The sequence below is a fragment of the Pseudomyrmex gracilis genome, unplaced genomic scaffold, assembly GCF_002006095.1.
Source record: "Pseudomyrmex gracilis isolate BER0280 unplaced genomic scaffold, ASM200609v1 scaffold_60, whole genome shotgun sequence".
Lineage (NCBI taxonomy): Eukaryota > Metazoa > Arthropoda > Insecta > Hymenoptera > Formicidae > Pseudomyrmex > Pseudomyrmex gracilis.
In genome coordinates this window covers 498,523-516,761 of record NW_018020644.1, presented here as the reverse complement: position 1 = coordinate 516,761, position 18,239 = coordinate 498,523, and the positions used below count along the sequence as shown (strand labels likewise).

The following is an 18,239-nucleotide window of genomic DNA, read 5'->3' as shown; positions in this document are numbered from 1 at the left end:
TTCAGTAATTTCAAATATATTATTTCGAAATTATTAACAAAATAAAAATTGTTATGTATCTACATAGAATATGTTTTAAAAAATTGTATAAAAAAATACATATGTACATATGTATTTACACAAGACAAATATACACATAATTCGTTTATGACAATAATCTACTTCCTAATCAAGAATCCCCGATCTCGAATTTCGCGCCGTTAGATGCCGCCAGGCGGACACTTTTATCGCGCGTCGACTTAAACGGAGTTCGTTTCTCGAAATGACGAGAGACAAGGAGCGTTGCGGACCGGCCGGTCCTCGGGATCGATTGACGTCCTTCTCCTGGCGGCGACGGCGGCGGCATCACGTTGCAACGCACGGCGACGACGACGACGACGGCGGCGCGAGTAGCGGAGGTGGTGGTGACGGCGGCAAGCATCGGGCGGGGCGAGAGGTCGCTCCGGTCGTCGGCAGACTCCGTCGCCAGTACGCGTCCAGCTCGCCGCCGCTGTTAAGAGAGAGAGTGATTTTTGCGGAGCACAGCTCCCGGGCCGCGTAATCCCCCCCTCGATATTCCGGAATAACGCGCGAGCGAGGTCCTTCGACACGATAGTCACTCGATCTCGGAGAGCACGGCGCGGAGCCTTCTGTTCTCCCTCGCGCGTTCATTTTCGCACGAAGGAGACAGACGAGTCGCGTCGCGCGAACTTTCCCGTGATCGTGCGGAGACAAATTGCCGGCCGCCGCCAAAAAGGACCTGTCACAGCTCTCGGAGTCATCCGTGTCATCTCTGATCGTCGCTTTCCAGTCCTTCGCGATTGTTTCACGTTACGGTTGACGGCGACATCGTATCTCTACGATCACCCGGCGCACTTTCGACTGAAATCGGTCGAATCTACGTTAGAAAAAAACGAGAGAGAAAAAGAACGAGCGGACAGACGTAAAACCGCTAGAAAGAGAGCAGCCGCCGGAGAGCGAGAGACGCGATAACGAACCATATCTATCGTTAGCGCGCACGCACGCTCCCTCATTAGGTCGCTCGCTCGATCGCTCGCTCTCGCCCGCCGTGTGTGCTGCTGTCATCGCTGTTGCTGCCGCTATTGCTACCGGGGACACACGAGTTTCCTCGCACGCAAGTTTGCCTCGCCTTATTGTTCCTCTTTCCGGAGATTTCGGTCGAGAGAGTGAAAATCCTCGACCGTTTCGGTTTCTGCCGGAAACCGTTTTCCCGAAATATCGATCAAATAAGCACAAATTGGCGTGAAAAGAAAAAACTACTCAGAGGAAGACCCCGAGGGTGAGAGAGACAAACGGAGTTCGTGACGGAGAAAAAGAAACCGCAGGACGACGGCAAGATAATCCCGACGTCATCCAGGATAGGCGAACGAGGTGCGTATACGTTCAATTCGTATCGACAGATTGCGCTGGGGAGAACACTCGCTTGTGTGTAACACCGTCAAGAGCTACCCCTGGCCGCGAGCTGCTCCGTGAGAGGAAAAGAGAGAAAGGGGTAGGGGTGAGAAGAGAGAGAGAGAGAGAGTGTGTGTGTGTATGTGAGTGAGTGAGTGAGTGAGTGAGTGAGTGAGAAACAGGGAGGGCGGGGGTTCTCTTGGAGTACGCGCGGTCGCTGTATGCCGCTCGAGTCACTCGTACTGTTACGGTTCTGTTTCCGATGAAGGAAGTGACAAGAAGTACTAAAGTGTAATCGTCCTATGATAAGAGTTCAGTAAGAAAGAGAGAACACAGCTGTTGTATTAATTGAGAGCGATTTATGCGTGGCTTTATTGCACATTATTTATCTCGCGCTTCTCATCAAATTTGTTGTAATTCCGATTTTTTTTTTTTCAGGTAACACTTAAGCTCTTGAAAATTCAAAAATCAAAGATTATTGACTATTATAATAATTATATTGTTTGTATGTTGTATATTTCAATTTTATTGTTCAATTTTATATTGTTTTGTTATCTATAAAAAGTATTGGAGAAAATTGCGTATAAAAAATGAGAGTGATCAGTTCAACCAGTTTGTTTATACAATTGTGTCAAACTTTTTCACTTAAATTTATTGACAGTCACATATGCGCGATATATTGGCTTATAAATCTGCATTATACATGCGATACACGTGGGTCAACGTGTTTTCGTCAAAGTCACGGAGAGATATTTCAGTCTCTGGAATATAAAATGGGAATATAAAATTTCTCGATAAACACAACAAACAATCATCGTAAAATGTGCTTTATAATCTTTTGACGCGAATACGAGATTAGGCGTGTAAAACAACGTCTGGTCGCGCATTTTTTACAGTCTTCAAATTTCAAACGCAATCTGGCGCGCACACTGCGTCGCTATTAATCAATAGAAGCTTTTATGAGTCATATCAGCGTTACGTTAAATTGTCCAGATACGGGAAACAATAATATGTATCCAAGCAGTGCGGGAGAAATATAGTGCAAAAGCAGGATAGAAAACAATCAAGAAAAGTCAGGAAAAGATAAATAGTCGGAGCATAATAAAAAAACGTCTGTGCGTGCGCTAATCATACAATGGACATGTATTTATTGTATGAAAATGATTTTATGGTACTTCATTGCTTTTTTTATTAATTATAGATTATCTTGCATATTCAAAGTTGGCAAGTTAGTTATTTTTTATGTAATAAAGTAATACTCGTAATCGTCGAATCATAATTGTTACTTTTTTTTATTTTAGACCCATCGTTCGATATCTCGAATAAAACATGTAATACATTCCACATAATATAATTAAGAAACAACTTTGTTCATCGCAAGGGTTTGCATCGCATCTTGGAAGAAGTTTTCTCGTGTGGCACATTGATTTCGCGAGAGAATAGAAGAAACACAGACGGAGAGATTGAAAATGAAACCCTGACGAGGAGAACTTGTTAAATCGTAAAAAAAAAAAATCTATGCTCGGTCGAATCCCGATCGGTTTTTTTCGCGCGTTGTACGTCTCTTTAACGTTAGTTTAGTCTTACTATGTCGGCGATGGTATTTTATGAAGCGCGACGCGTATCGCTTCCATTATATCAGGTCGTTGCATTTTATTGATCGTACGCCGGTGTGTTTCCACGTAATGTCGTGCTTACGAAGATGTATGTTGCAAAAAAAAACTCGACAAATGAATAAACTACGAAACATTCCGTCGCGCGTGGATTTCCGTTTAGTTAAAAATTCAGTGAGCGAAGACATTTCGACAAGTTCGATTCTCGATGTTGTACATACCGGGTGTTCCAGAATTGGCGAAAAGCCAATACATAGCGTTATTTCCTGTTAAAACTTGGAGAGACATGAAAACTGATACCTACCTCTGACACGAACGCTCGGTATCGGATGCGATAAGATACCTTGTTAAGAATGTCCGGGCCATGTGACGAAATAACAATTCTCGAACGTGAGCTTCTCCACACGTAAACAGAGTTTTTTAACGATATTAACTAATGCTGTAAAATAAAACTATACACATATTAGATCATTAAGTATGAAACTTGACGAATATATATACATATATATTTCATATAACATATATACATGTATATGTATATATTTTGTCAAGTTTCATACTTGACCCAATAGTATCAAGAGATGTCAGCAATAAAATTTTACATACAAGAGAAAGATAAACATTTTGATATCTCCAACTTTAATTTGTTTTAATAAAATTGTCAAATGTAGATTGTAATTGCGATTTTAAATTTAAAATCTAATTTAGCACTGCTATCTTCTCATAAAACTCGTTTAAGTTGAGTTTGTTCTTCCATAACTAGGGAAGCAATGAGAGCGAAACTTCTCGAAATGATTGAGTTTTCTTAAATAACTCATCAAAACTCATAATTCGATTCCTGTTCCATCGTCTTTCTACGCCATCGTATATCTACGTTTTTGAGTTGCACTTGAATTATGTAGGCTGCTTAAACGTAAACCTATTCCACTATAATGTCCGAGCTAAGAATAATTTTATCTACTGATTATTTGTGAGAAAAATGTATTTGCAAAAACTCTCGTGAAGTTAATGATATTAGACCGCGGAGTTTTATATACGCTTGATCTTAAATCGCATTGAGTGATTTCGATGCGCCGAGCTAATGAAACTATTATCTTGTTCCGCGCCGAGGAATAATAATAACACGAGACGAGAAGAAGGAACGTTATCAGCGACGATTGGTCGAGAACCTTTCGGCGTATCAAACGCTGGCAATCTGCCAAGTCGAGGTCGTATACTCATCGTTGAGAAGAACGAAAACGAGTCTCGTCTTTATACTCGGTGTGCGCGTTCAATGAGGCAAGAACTGGTTAAACAACGTCGATATCGGTGATCTAATTCGGAGACTATTGCTTTACACGTAATCGATTATTGTAACACGTTAGTGATGATGATGACAGATTTTTTGCAAGACATGTAACTTAGCAGTATACTATATATTATATTTATTGATGTCGCGAGACTTGTCACATGTCTGTTTTTTTGCTTGCAGGCGCAGTTGAATCGCGCGGCTAAATCGGCGCAAGTGTGGCGGTGACTAGGACCGCGTTCGGGTGGCTGCGGTCGCCCAGATAGTTAGGGGACCACTCGGTGCCGGTTACCAATAGTAAGCCGGTTGCCATCGACGAAAACGAAGACGAAGACGAAGACGAAGAAGAGGACGACGACGGCGGTGGTGGCGGAGGAGGAGGAGGAGGCGGCGGCGGAGGAGAAGAAGACGGTGCCGGAGAAGCAGGTGTCAGTGGTGTTAGCGCTCAAAGAATTGTGGTGGATGTTTTTTACGGTGTTTATTAATCACTCTTGTGGTGGCTACTACTGCCGTGTTGTTGGCGGCGACGGTGACAAGTGCCAAGTGCGACAAAGTGGACGACAGTAAGGAGACGAGAAAGAGTAGGAGACAGAGTTGTCAGGAGACGACGAGACAAGAAATCGTCTCACTCTCTTCGTGGCGACGGGGCCACTACGTGGCCGCGCGGTTTAGCAGCAGGTGAGGAAGAAAGTTCGTGAGGGTGGCATTTGTGAAAGCAACGTGCAGCAAGATGGGCTGTGCTATGTCCGCGGAAGAGCGGGCCGCTCTGGCTCGCAGCAAGCAGATCGAAAAGAATCTCAAGGAGGATGGTATCCAAGCGGCCAAGGACATCAAGCTCCTGCTGCTTGGTAAGTGAAAACAAAGATACCGAGTTATTACGTTACTTCAATTCCTGAAGTGAATAAAGACGTGCGTGGCAAAAGTAATATTATTATATGTATGTAAAATAATGGACAGGAGGGTTGAATACCTGGATAATTCATGTTTTCAGCGATTTCGGGAAATTAGCTTGACTGTAGAAAATGTCGTGTAAATCATACACACTTCATTGAAGAAAAATTATACAGTCTCGATCGAAAGAAATTGCTCTGGAAGTTAAAAATAATGTAAAACGGACTTTTCTGTGTCGTGTAAATATTGCCGCGACATTATCTCGCGGAAATAATTCAATGCAACTTGGCTACCCGACCACCGGTTATATCGGTAACGTGGTTGTATCTACACCGTCGCTTCTCTCTTTCGCGGTAGATATTTCATGAGCTATGGCGGATCTATGATTGGTGAGGAGTTGCGCATCGTGCGCAGTCTTTATTGATCTGCCTAACTTTCTAAATATGTGCCAAATCGTAGACTAATTATATCAAAGTCGTTTTTGTTATATATATGTGTCGACAAAATTGCAATTTAGCCATTCCGTTTGACGTAACGATGCAATTGTCAAAAAGGGGAGGTTAATGTTTTAAAAACATAAATTTTTTTTTCTGAACTAGATCACGCACTTTGTCTCTCAGAAAGATTCAAAAGACGATTCATTTTTGGCGGCCGCACGCGCCTGTTTTTAACGTTCTCGCGGATAGAGCCGGCTTTTTAAATTGATGAGCATGCAGGAAATTAGACGCGACGTAAAACCGGAAGAATGGCGCAACAAGCGTGTTCCTCCTTATTGCGGAAGGGTAATGCCCGATCGTTCATCCAACGTCAGTTCTTTCAATCCGGAACGCCGGAACGCTTCGAAGCGCATAATTGCCATCGTCAACATCACAGATATCATCTGACATCGATGTTTCATCGGTAACATCAGTGCTGCAAAATACGAGCAGTAATGCGAATAGCATCTTAATTATTCGTGATCGCAAGTTTCGAAAAGCAAAACAATTGACACTTTTTGCTTAAAACTTAAAAGAACATTTCGGAGAGATGTGCAAATCTCGCACGCCAAAAATACTTTATTCACCGAAAAAGAGCCGTAAAAAATTATTCAGATATTCTTTTTTTTTTGTTCCTAATTTTTAAAACGTGTGTTAGAAAATTCAGACACAGATATATCAAGAAATCTGACATTCGACCTTATGTCTGTCAGAGCACATATTGTTGCCACGTGTCGGTGTTCCTCGACCTGGGCTGAGAGCTATGAAATTTTCAGTTGACAAGTTTATAGCTAGATTTTTTCAGATCACGACAAAAAAACACGAGGATAATTTTGTAATGTAGTGTCATCGCAATTTATATTCACACCGTCGAATCATGACGTTTTCTACATCTTAAATCGATTAACGATTCCTTGATTATTACACATTAATAAATTCTTGTAATGAATCATATGTCTGGTGAGTCGTTTCACAAAACAGTATTGCATAACTTGCAACGTGGTACTGGTTGAACTTGAGACTCATTCATGACTTACTTACCGTATAATTATAAATGAATCACATGATAAAGATTTTGATAAATTCTATTTTTTACCGCGCTAGTTTTATATTGTTTTAATTACATTTAATAGATGGTCTCGTGCGCTTCTAATTTAATCAAAGTCTTAATAAAAAATTCTTCGTCGGCTTTGTGTGCTATAATTAAAAGCAAAATCATTCGCGGAGGCGGCGGATAATATGTACATCGGCCTATTGTCTCCGTCTGTATTAATTAGTTTGCACATTTTCAACTTACTTTTTCTTGTTTTCCGCGGCGCGCACAATACATCTGATGTCTAAATAAAAATTGATCTCGCGCTAAAATTCAACTCTTCTTTGATTTATACGTATTTTTATGTCACACGTGTTTGTAACTTTTCAATATCAAATATTGTTAAAACAACGTAATTTAATATCTCATTGAAAAACTTAAAATACACTTATGGATATTTAGATGGAAAATAAAAGGTTTTTTTCTTCTTTTATTGTATCACATGAACCAAGTAAAGGTCTTCACTTTTAACGATGTTTGCCTTCCGGAGATACTCAATGTTTCTTAAAAATCTGCGTTAGCGCGAAACGCATATCAAGCATGTAGAGAATACGTTTTCCAGCGAAATGTGGGTCCTGTTTATTGGTGTAACCAGTGACGTCATTGGGTAGAACGTGGGTGCGTGTATGTATGTGCGCAAATTGGCTGCGAGTATTTTCATCCGATTAATGGTGGCTGCAAAATACGAACGCACGTCGTTGCGTATTTCAAGGCGACATAGACTTATGTATCTTTAAATGTCAACAACATTGTAAGCGCCTTCTTTGTCACGGTATGTAATTTGTCAGTACATAGAGCGTTAAAAGTGCCCATTAAAAAAAAGAGAGAATAAATTTGACTCTTTTAAATCGTTTCTGCGTTATAATAATAAAATCTCCGTACATTTATAATTACGAAATTTTGCAGTTTCTCGCGCGAGACCAATATGTATAACATGTGTGCGCATGCATATAATATATGTGACGTCACTGAAATGCAAACGTATCTTCTCTTTCAAGCACTTCAAAATTTATCTGAATTATCTTTGTTCTATATTTATCGCACATATGATAAAAGCGCCTTTACAAAGTGTGATTTTCTCTCGAATAGCAGGTGAACAAAAATGCGAGCGAGACAGCTGCAGGAAATAACGATATGTACGCATTATAAATTCCGTTCTGCAAGTTTGGTTGTGAAAACAAACGAGATCGATCATAGTTCCTCTGAGATTCTCCTCGAATTAACAATGTAATAAACGTGACTGTTTTGTATGATAGCGAGGATTCCGAAAATTTTAAACGAAGAAACCGTGATGATCTTTCGATGAGCTTTAAACAAATTTGCGACTCGTTCAGTTCTATTCGGTGTTTTACCTCGACGAGAGCGCGACGAGGATCATCATCGATGTCTCGAGATGACTCCTTTCTTTCTGGTCATTATCTATATAGAACCGCTTAGTCGAGAAGATCCCACGTGTATCTAGTCGATACTAAACGACTCTAAACGTGAGTAGCTATTATAGACGGCTACTTGCGGTGGAAGTGCTTTTAAAAGTGGAAAGGGTGGCTTGTGTGCCGCAAGCAGGAAAACGAGTTCCGTCGATATATTCGGTTATATATAGAGACATATTTTGATAACGCGACGAGTTTTCGTTCATCGATCCGAATTTTTGTCAAGAGATTGCGCCAATTTATCTTTTCTCAAGTTGTTAATAAAATAAAATTACAATGCTCCCATGCCAAGTATCTCTCACTTCTGCGTGTATTACGCAGTAAATGTGTGTGCACATATAAATTATTTAAATAATAAGTTTTGCAAATAATTCTGCAAACGTGAATCAAACAGAAGTTAAACAAAGAGCGAGAAGAGCTTTATATTTTCTTTGTGTATCGCGCAAAGTTCATTTTGCAACGTAATTTGGCGATACGCAATCGAGGAAGATTGATTGCTCTCAATTAATGCCTTTCTCTTTCTGTTTCCAGGAGCGGGCGAATCCGGCAAGAGTACGATCGTGAAACAAATGAAGTAAGTATAATCGCCTTTAGTTCGCGCTTCGCACTACATGCACCAATTATCATTTTAAAAGGGGGATTTTATTATTGAAGGGAGATTACATCCATGTGCGTTGTTTATTCGTTAACGCACATTGACTGTTCTCGATTACTTTTATATTCTTAATTAAATCCGCGTTAATTACGCAACAGATTTTCTAAATTTCGTTTGTTTGTTGTATTGTTGAGAAAGCTTTCGATAACTATAATGAAGCCGTCGAAAAAATACAAGCAACGAGATTGCATAAAATACGCGAGCACTGAAATTGATCTGGAATCATTATTACGCACAGTGAAGATGATTCGTCGAGCTTTGTTACGCGCATGAGTAATTAGACAAATTTCTCAACCGAAGATTTAACGGCTCTTCCACCGGAAAGTGAGACCGCGCAAAGAACGTGACAAGAATAGAACGTGTATACAATGGTATACAATGCAGTATTCGCAAAGCTTTTAAACGTTCTTTGATGTTCCGCGACGTCGCGGAAATACTAATTTGCGAACTCATCAGTCAGCTGCCGGACGATCACACATGAAAAATACTTTCTCACGCTTCCTTCCGAAATCTTCGGCTGAATCGATAAATTTTTCTACACTCCAAATTCAGCAATTACACTTTATGTTTTTTCTCGACAAACCTTGTTTGCAAATGCGAAAATAAACTAATCTTGTTATGTATCACACTGTTGTGTCGCGAGCTGTAGAAGTATAGCTGCGGAATAGCAGCGGATAATAGCGCATGTCCATCTTTCGCACGTGCAAATAGATTAATCTTTTCGCGTTCGTGCATCGGCATTATTTCGAGGCAAACTGTTGCCTCGCCTCGCCACGAGATCGATACTCGTACTATGACGATACGCTCTTGCATGTATATGAGAACAGCAGCTGTTCCGTGATACGTGCGCTCATTCGAGATGTTAGCGCTCGTGCTCTTCTCTCTCTTTCTCACTCACTTTCGTATACATTAACATATTCCCTCTGTAGGGAGTCTCTCTTCCTGTGTTTGCTATGAATGGGCCCTGTTCAAGGGGTCCCACCAACAAAGTTACCGCTATGTACGCCTTCTCTCGACGAGAAGAGAGCTGTCAGTCGTGAATAGGAATGCTCGCCGCATTTCCGATATTATCAAAGTGCTTTACATATTTTTACACTGATTCTGAATATTTTCTCTTTGACAGTTTGCGGACAGTCGTGATAGATATTAACCAGAGATCTCGATATCTCGTGGGCGGTGTTAAATATAAAGAGCGTCGAAAAATTTCGGACAAGTAGTTGAGAGAGTTTCTTCGAATTTTTACGATGAATATACAACACATTGACAATTTTGTAAAAAAACAACAATACAGAGAATTAATTTAAATATTGATGCGTATTTATTTGTGTAAAAAACATATTCGGAGCAAAAGCTTACACGTACTGCATCTTCTCTGTATTCCAACTGCATAATTTACAATACCTAAGTAGAGATATCTGAAACTGAAGTATAAGCTAAGCGTTATTTTATGCACACTCTTATACCTGGTTTTTCTTCGCGTGCAAATGGCCATAAACCTGACGAGATGTGTGCGTGCGTATGTGGCAGCGTTCTTTATGCTGTTGTTTAATATCGTTATTCTCAAAAAACGACGAACGTTGCTACATGTTTCTCTCTGTGCCATTTATTAAGGTAGTTATTGAGATTTTCAGTCTATTTACAATCTTATTCATATTTGGAATATACATTTTTAAGTAAGCAATCTATCATATTGTTCAATCTCAAAAAGCTCAGCCGTACCAAAAAAAAGATATAAGGCTTTGAAGTTCAGCTTTTTAACACACAAAGCCTATCCTTGAGCCTCTAGCGGGTAACGTTTTCAATGTTAGATAATAAACTGTATTTACAATCCTTCTAAAAAACTAGGAGCATACAGATAATTTTATTACGGATCTATTGTGTTTGTTTCAAGTGTGTCAACGGTTTTGTTTAATATTAATTCGAATAAGAAGTTGCTCATTTTTTAAATTTAGCAGACGACAAAGTTTTGTAAAATATAAGTAAGTGAAAATTTTTCTTTTCTTTATTGTTTTTTCAACTGCAAATCTACCATTTTTTCTCGATACTGTTCACTCATGATTCATAAATAAATATTTAACTATTTTTTAAGTAATACAAATCATAACCTATACTACACTATAAACAAATGTTCACGATGATAAGTTTATACATGTGTATATGTACACATATATGCTGAACTCTGTGTGTGCGTGTCAGTGGTGCTCAATTTTTTCTTTACTTTCTACACTTACTTGTTGGTACGCCACAAGTACAAGTGGATGAGCTCCACTGAGGCTCAATAACTACCTTAACGTAATAGGTAATATAATATTCCTTGTTGTGCAAGATTAATATGTGCTATTAAATGTCGCGACAAAGGCATGTGATCTGTGACACAGTGATGAATATTGTAATTTATAAAATGTCATACAAATACACACGTGTTCTGTGTAATTACTTAATTGTAAAAATACTCATACATGTAATATTACATTGATTAACGTTAAAATAATAATTTATTTTTGAGGAAAAAATTTTAATATTTTTTCTTATACTATAAATATATGTATAAATATATTTTTACGAAGAGAAAGAAAGTGAGAGAGATGGGAGGTAAATTTATAAATATTTGCTCTAAAATTATATATTGAGAACAGAAACATACGTTTATGCAGGAAGGTACACTAAATCGTACAGATATGCCAACATAAATCTATTCCACGCAACATCGTTCCATGTTTTCACTTATATATATAGATCTACACCGCATCTACAACTCACCTATGTTGACTCTGAGTATTGTTACGATATGTATGGGCACTCATGTAAGTCATAGAGTACAGCACACATTGCAATTCATATGTGCATTTACACATCATGCACTTACGTGGCGTGCATTAATTCGTTGCACGCTCGATATGTGTGTACATATATATGTATATAAATATATATATATATATATATGCGTGTATATATTTGCAAGTAATTACAAATTCTTGGAAAAAAAAAAGAAATAGACGAGGGACTCGAAATAAATCTAAACATGTTTACTATTTATTCAACGTCCAATAGTACAAGTGTATCAACTTTCGGTATACGATATTTTGTTTTCTGAAAATTATTTATTGTTTTAAGTACAGGCTGTTTATATTTTTACAATAAACATCGCGCTTTTTAAAAACTATCTATTTCTATCCTAATATTTACAGAAAAAAGATATTTCATGTGTTTGATGTTCTTGCTCGTGAATGCTGAACACACGTACAATTTTCTTTTCAGAATTATCCATGAGAGCGGTTTCACACCAGAAGACTTCAAGCAGTACAGACCTGTCGTGTACAGTAACACGATACAATCTCTAGTCGCTATTCTTAGAGCAATGCCTAATCTAGGCATCAGTTTTTCAACAAATGAACGAGAGGTAATATACATTGAAAAAAATATTTTTTTTACATGTTTAAGAAATAATACGGGGTTGCAAAGAAACAGATCAAAGTGCAAATTTAAAATTGTTATTAGACGTGGCATCATAAGTTCACGTCTTGTTTTGCGAAAATATATTGTTTTACTTTTTGCAATTTTATAACTTTAGAAGATTTTTCGATCTTTCAAGAGAAGAATAACATGCGAAACTATACGGATATATTAATTATAAATGATTTATGTTCTGTTTCTAATTTATATTAAATGTGACAGTTTTATATTGCTTATTCATACTCGAAGCATGTTCCCGTACGTGTCACTGATTTAATTACAATGAAATGCCAACTGTAAAATTATGGAAGCTTTTCAGTAATGGCATATCGGTCGGCAAATATCTCGCATGTTATTTAAATACTGCATATCGACTATTTTAATGCGAGGTACAACGTGCGGAATCCAGAATGTGGTTTAATGCACGTCAACGGTTATCTAATGAATGAAGTATTCAACGGCGAATCACATCGTGCTACCGTGGTTGATTAGCCGTCTAAAGTGATCGTACAAGGCGATCCGACACTCGCGCTAGGATGAACTCGCACTGAGTTCGCATGAATAATCATTGATTATCTCTTTTTAATATATGAGCAACTATCTTCACATATAATACGTAATCTATACGCATCAGTAATCAAATTACATAATTGCAAACACATATACAAAAAAAGCATTTCCGAAAAACGTTATATTAATTAATATACACACTGTAATATTGATAGTGTGAGAATAGGAATATTTGGTATTTAAATAATTTTTATATATTTTCAGACGGATGCAAAAATGGTGTTCGACGTAATTCAAAGAATGGAAGATACGGAACCCTTTAGCGAAGAATTACTGGCGGCTATGAAAAGGCTGTGGTCCGATAACGGCGTGCAGGAGTGCTTTGGCAGGAGCAATGAATATCAATTAAATGACTCCGCGAAATAGTAAGTGATAAATTACGGAACTAAATATAATATAAAAAGAAATCGCAAAGTTTGACATTATAAAAAAGCAACGAAAAGAGACTTAATGGCCGTATTCTTAAAATACCAAACAATTTTGTCAATTATGCGCAGCAAAACCGAAAAGTTTTCACAAGTTAAAATTTCTATCAGCTATCAAAACTATAAACTTGAAGTTGAATCAATTTTTTTACACCGGAAAGAGTCGTCTTGGGCTTTGTTACGTGTCACGGAAAAGGTATTCGGAACTTAAATTTCACTCTTGAGAATTGGCGTGCTCGAAAAAGCGGAGAGAGTAGGAGCAAACCTCATCCTGAACGCGAGACTTTGTCTCTCTCGTTCCTCTCGGTACGTTTCGCAGGCATATTTCCGCGTTACCTCTTTGCTGGATATTGATTTTGTAGTAGCGCTTATATCTCTTGGGATAGTGTTGTTTTTCAATATATTTTCGTGTTATCTCTTTTCCGAACATTGCTTCTAATTTAATTGCAAAAAAAATCCAGCGTATAATAATAAAAACAATGCTTGTTACGAGCGCGTGTTTTTGTGTAAAATTAAAGTTCTAAAGAATATCATAGGACTTTTTGCTTCGTTTTCCAAAATTCTCCTACTGATTGTTAAAAAAAGAAATCAAAGCGGTGCGCGGACTGGCCGCGGTCATCAAAGATTAAATTGCCGGCGGCGCGCAATTTTGCGAGTACATATGCCTCTCCACCGTATGTAACTATGTACTATTGCAAGGTCCGGTCCGCTAATACGGATCCAATTGGTGCATACGTGTTTACCGTTGCACGCAATATGTATAGCGAGCATATGAAAGAGCGACATTTTTTTCAGTGCCACAGACTTACGTTGTTTCTGGCGCCGTTCTTAACTTTAATAAACCGCACTGCGGTTTCGCACTGGACTGCACGATATCGTTTCCATCGTACACTACACTTATTGCACACGCAAGTGCATCCCTTCTCCGCGTCGTCGTCCGATATACCATCAGAGAAATCGCATTGTTCTGTAATAATTTCTATCAATATCAGAGAGGAGAGTTCTCTTATATTTTTTCTATAGGTGTCGAATTATATCGATCTTGCAATAATTTACTTGTGAAAACTTTGATTGGTTTATTCGATTTTTTGATTAAAAAAACTGTTATTAAAATTGACGTTATTAAAAAAGTCTCTCAAATCTATATGTTCGGTAAAGTTATTAGTCCGAAAGAACAGAGATTTTTGTGCATCAGTAGTCTCAGAAATCTTCATGTATAAAGCGTACGATTGAAAGCTGCTACGAGACTTCATCTCGCAAACGGGTCGGAAGAGAGTAACGCGAATTTCCCGAAGAAGTCAGAGGGTGAATGCGACGTGAGGGAGATGCGACAGGTTTGGCGGAAAACGGATCGAGAAAAGAGGGTAACGGTGAAGAAGAACGGATACGCGGTGGTGGCAAACTCAGATAGACGAAATATACGAGAAATGCGCGCCAATTCTCTTTCTCTCTATCGCTTTCTTCGGAGATTCTCTCCCTCTCCGTTGCTCTCGTCATTATTGATCGCCGATGACGTCACGCCACGCCCGTGTCACGTGGCATGCGGCCAAGATGGCCGACCAGATTCCGGCGTATTCCTTTTCTCTTATTTTCATCCTGATTTATTCGTTCTTCTTTCACCATCCTATCTTTCTTCCTCTTATCACAAAAATCTAAGCATTTTCTCTCTCAAGAAAAATAGTATATCAGAACTTGTTCGCTCATTTCAAGTTTGGCATGTCCTGATTCACCGGATTCTTCATGGCAGCCCGACTGCCCATGCTTCGATCTTTCTTTTCCTGTACGCTCTTTCCTTTTCTTTCTTTCTCTTTCTCTTTCTCTCTCTTTCTTTTTCTGTGTCTCTTTCATGTTCCTCCTTCAGTTTATCGTATTTTTTACTATTCTCTTATATTCTTGTGTACTTGTTTCTTTGCTTGCTTTTTCTCTCTTTTCCTTGTCGGAGATTCACTTATCTGTCCTCTTTATCATCAGCTTCCGACTGCTCCGTTTTTTTGCTTCTTTTTCCATTACGGAGGCTGGAAGAAAGTGTGACGCATCTCTTACTTCGCAACCCCTAGATGCTGCAAGCAATGACCTAGGAAGATGGCGCTGCGACGTTCTCACAACTTTTAAATCATTGCATTCTCGATATTTTAGTTAAAAAATTCTATTATAGCTATGGAGTGTCTTTAGTTTTTGCAATTTTGTATGAAAATTTGTCGGATATAACAGATTATATTAACTTTTTAATATGGCTGTTAAATAAATGGTATTGAATTATCTTCAGCGGATATGTCATTACATTGAATTAAAAGTTTTGTCAGTTACATCGATTTTATGGATGATTAAACTTTAAAAGCACGCTAGATCGATGAAATACTTTCCTCGTTATAGTGACACAACGATTTACAAAGACCGGATTACAGTAACACTATTTAACATATTCGCCCACGTTCAGCTACTTGTTGCGAACCGCACCCTGGCTCTCGCCTTAATTAAATTAACAGCAATCAGAATCAAATTTGGATTCATTGTGTAAATACATCTTCAAATTGTCAATTCACTGGTCAAGAATTTATTGCGAATCTCTTGTTCTTTCTAGCTTTCTGGACGATTTGGATCGATTAGGAGCCAGAGATTACCAGCCGACGGAACAAGATATTCTCAGAACCCGAGTAAAAACGACGGGAATCGTGGAGGTCCACTTCTCATTCAAAAACCTCAACTTTAAGTGAGTTGAAGCTTTGTCGTCTTGTCTGCGTAGGAATAAATCACATAAGCTAAAATAAATTCGCGCGGTTTCATTTCGTCTTGCGTGCGCGATAAGGATATCAATAGCTCGTTCTTGCTTCATTATACCGACTCATTTCAACAATCTCGCGCGAGCAAACGCGACACTCTGGAGATACGAGACAGCTACCTTGTTATGAATGGTCGACGCATGAGTCATATATTATTACCGCGTTAATTCGAGCGTTCACTTGGAACGAAGCCGAGCGATGAGTCGTACGCGGCCGATACTTCTTTCTATTTGTTGGAAAGCATCGTCGTTAGCGATTGAAATGCGTGTCGAGATAATTACATCTCCGTTAAATCAGTCTCTCATCGCTAACTGAGAATATTAAATTGTACACTGTGTATTGGAAACAGTCTGAACCCTAAATGTTTGATATCATTTTAAACAGAAATATTTTGTTGCATTCATCAAGATTATTATTTTAGTTTTTAATATGTTAACATGATGTGATAAAAGAGCAAAAAAACGCGTGCGATAAAAGTCAATCGTTTTATCTGTGCTTTTTCTTAGATTATTCGACGTAGGTGGTCAGAGAAGTGAGCGTAAGAAATGGATACATTGTTTTGAAGATGTGACCGCAATTATTTTCTGCGTGGCGATGTCCGAATACGATCAGGTCTTGCACGAGGACGAAACGACGGTGAGTAAACCCTGTTAATCTGCTCCTTTCGATACGCCAATTATTTCCCCTTGTTGCGTTTAATTGTATAAATGCGCAAATTTATATGTGCTTGTATTGTAAGAACGTGAGATAATCTGCGTTATCTACGATATACGGGTGAACGCACGATCTGTCGGAAGACATATCACGTCCGAATTGTAAATGTGACGAGGAGTACACGTAACTGAAGCTCCGAGGAATCAAGAGATCAATTGTCGGGGTCGCTGCACGTGGGAAGGTTTCGTTGAACTTTTCGTCGCGTGCACGGAGAGAGACATACGCGCGTGTTATTATACTATATAGCAACGTTAATTGTCATCATCACGAAGTCTGTCTCCAGATCTGTATCGCTGATCAGTTTTTATCGATCGTGCAAAAAGCAAGCAACGAATTACATTCGCTTTATTAATTTTTCAAGTACTCAAATATTTGTATTTCATAATTGTCTTTTTTTTCGGTATCTTACAGAATCGAATGCAGGAGAGCTTAAAATTATTCGATTCGATCTGCAACAACAAATGGTTTACCGACACGTCGATTATTCTCTTCTTGAATAAGAAGGATCTCTTTGAGGAGAAGATCCGCAAGTCTCCTCTCACGATCTGTTTTCCTGAATATACCGGTGAGTTATGCCAAAGAATATACATGTATTAGTTTTACGCACGCACACATTGATGGTTTTTTTTCCCATACTTTTGAAAATATTTAACAAATGTTATAAATTCCCGTCGCAGGTGCGCAAGAATATGGCGAAGCAGCCGCATATATCCAGGCTCAGTTCGAAGCAAAGAACAAGTCGACCACGAAGGAGATCTACTGCCACATGACCTGCGCTACCGACACGAACAACATTCAATTTGTGTTCGACGCAGTCACAGACGTTATTATCGCCAATAATCTTCGTGGCTGCGGTCTCTATTAGGCTAATTCTGTATTCTACGTTAAGCGGAAACGAAGGAGGAAAACATTATTACGATATGACTGGCCGGATGACATTTTTCAGCGGGTTCGAGGCTCGTTTCGGTTCCATTCCGGCTCGAGAAAAAGAGGACGAGGGAAAGAGAGAGACGAAGAGAGAAAGATGATTGCTTTCGTTAACAGCAGAACGTTTAAGTTTGTCTTGTCTCATGCCGACGAATTTGATGAAAAGTCGACGTTGTTAAGTCGACGTTCGTGATGTCGGTCGGTGACACCGATGAATGTTCCTCGATGAGGACAGCATGGGAAGACGATTGATTTACGAAGGTAACGTGTACTCTGAGAATAAGATGACGAGTTGTCATCATTGGCTCCGATCCTCGGGTGATTCAGAGATCGTTTTCACGGGAAACGAGACCGAAGCGACTGAAAGCGACTGATTCATTGACGGTTTTGTGATCTTAGTGTGTGCATTAGATAAATGAAAAAAATCTTATTTATACCTTCATGTTTTAATTCGTCAATTTTATATCAAACATTCTTATCGCGATCTTCGGCTTCGTTCTCATTTCGCGAGAAATGCTTGAGCATTCCATGA

The 18,239-nt window shown here is 38.9% G+C and overlaps 1 protein-coding gene across 1 annotated transcript; it reads left to right on the top strand.

The window, feature by feature from the left end:
• Window positions 1–464: 464 nt before the first annotated feature.
• LOC109854118 (guanine nucleotide-binding protein G(o) subunit alpha) lies at window positions 465–18,233 on the top strand. The gene is made up of 9 exons (XM_020426910.1): window positions 465–1,371; window positions 4,477–5,141; window positions 8,715–8,757; window positions 12,097–12,238; window positions 13,066–13,226; window positions 15,868–15,996; window positions 16,573–16,702; window positions 17,192–17,345; window positions 17,458–18,233. The coding sequence occupies exons 2-9, from the start codon at window positions 5,024–5,026 to the stop codon at window positions 17,643–17,645; spliced, it is 1,065 nt and encodes a 354-aa protein (XP_020282499.1). The 5' UTR covers window positions 465–1,371; window positions 4,477–5,023; the 3' UTR covers window positions 17,646–18,233.
• The last annotated feature ends 6 nt before the right edge of the window (window positions 18,234–18,239 follow it).

Excerpts from the sequence above, each read along its gene's own strand:
- LOC109854118 (XM_020426910.1), top strand. The coding sequence starts at position 5,024 with ATGGGCTGTGCTATGTCCGCGGAAGAGCGGGCCGCTCTGGCTCGCAGC. Across the intron at positions 8,758-12,096 it reads ACGATCGTGAAACAAATGAA|AATTATCCATGAGAGCGGTT; the intron begins GTAAGTATAATC and ends TTTTCTTTTCAG. Across the intron at positions 17,346-17,457 it reads CTGTTTTCCTGAATATACCG|GTGCGCAAGAATATGGCGAA; the intron begins GTGAGTTATGCC and ends TTCCCGTCGCAG.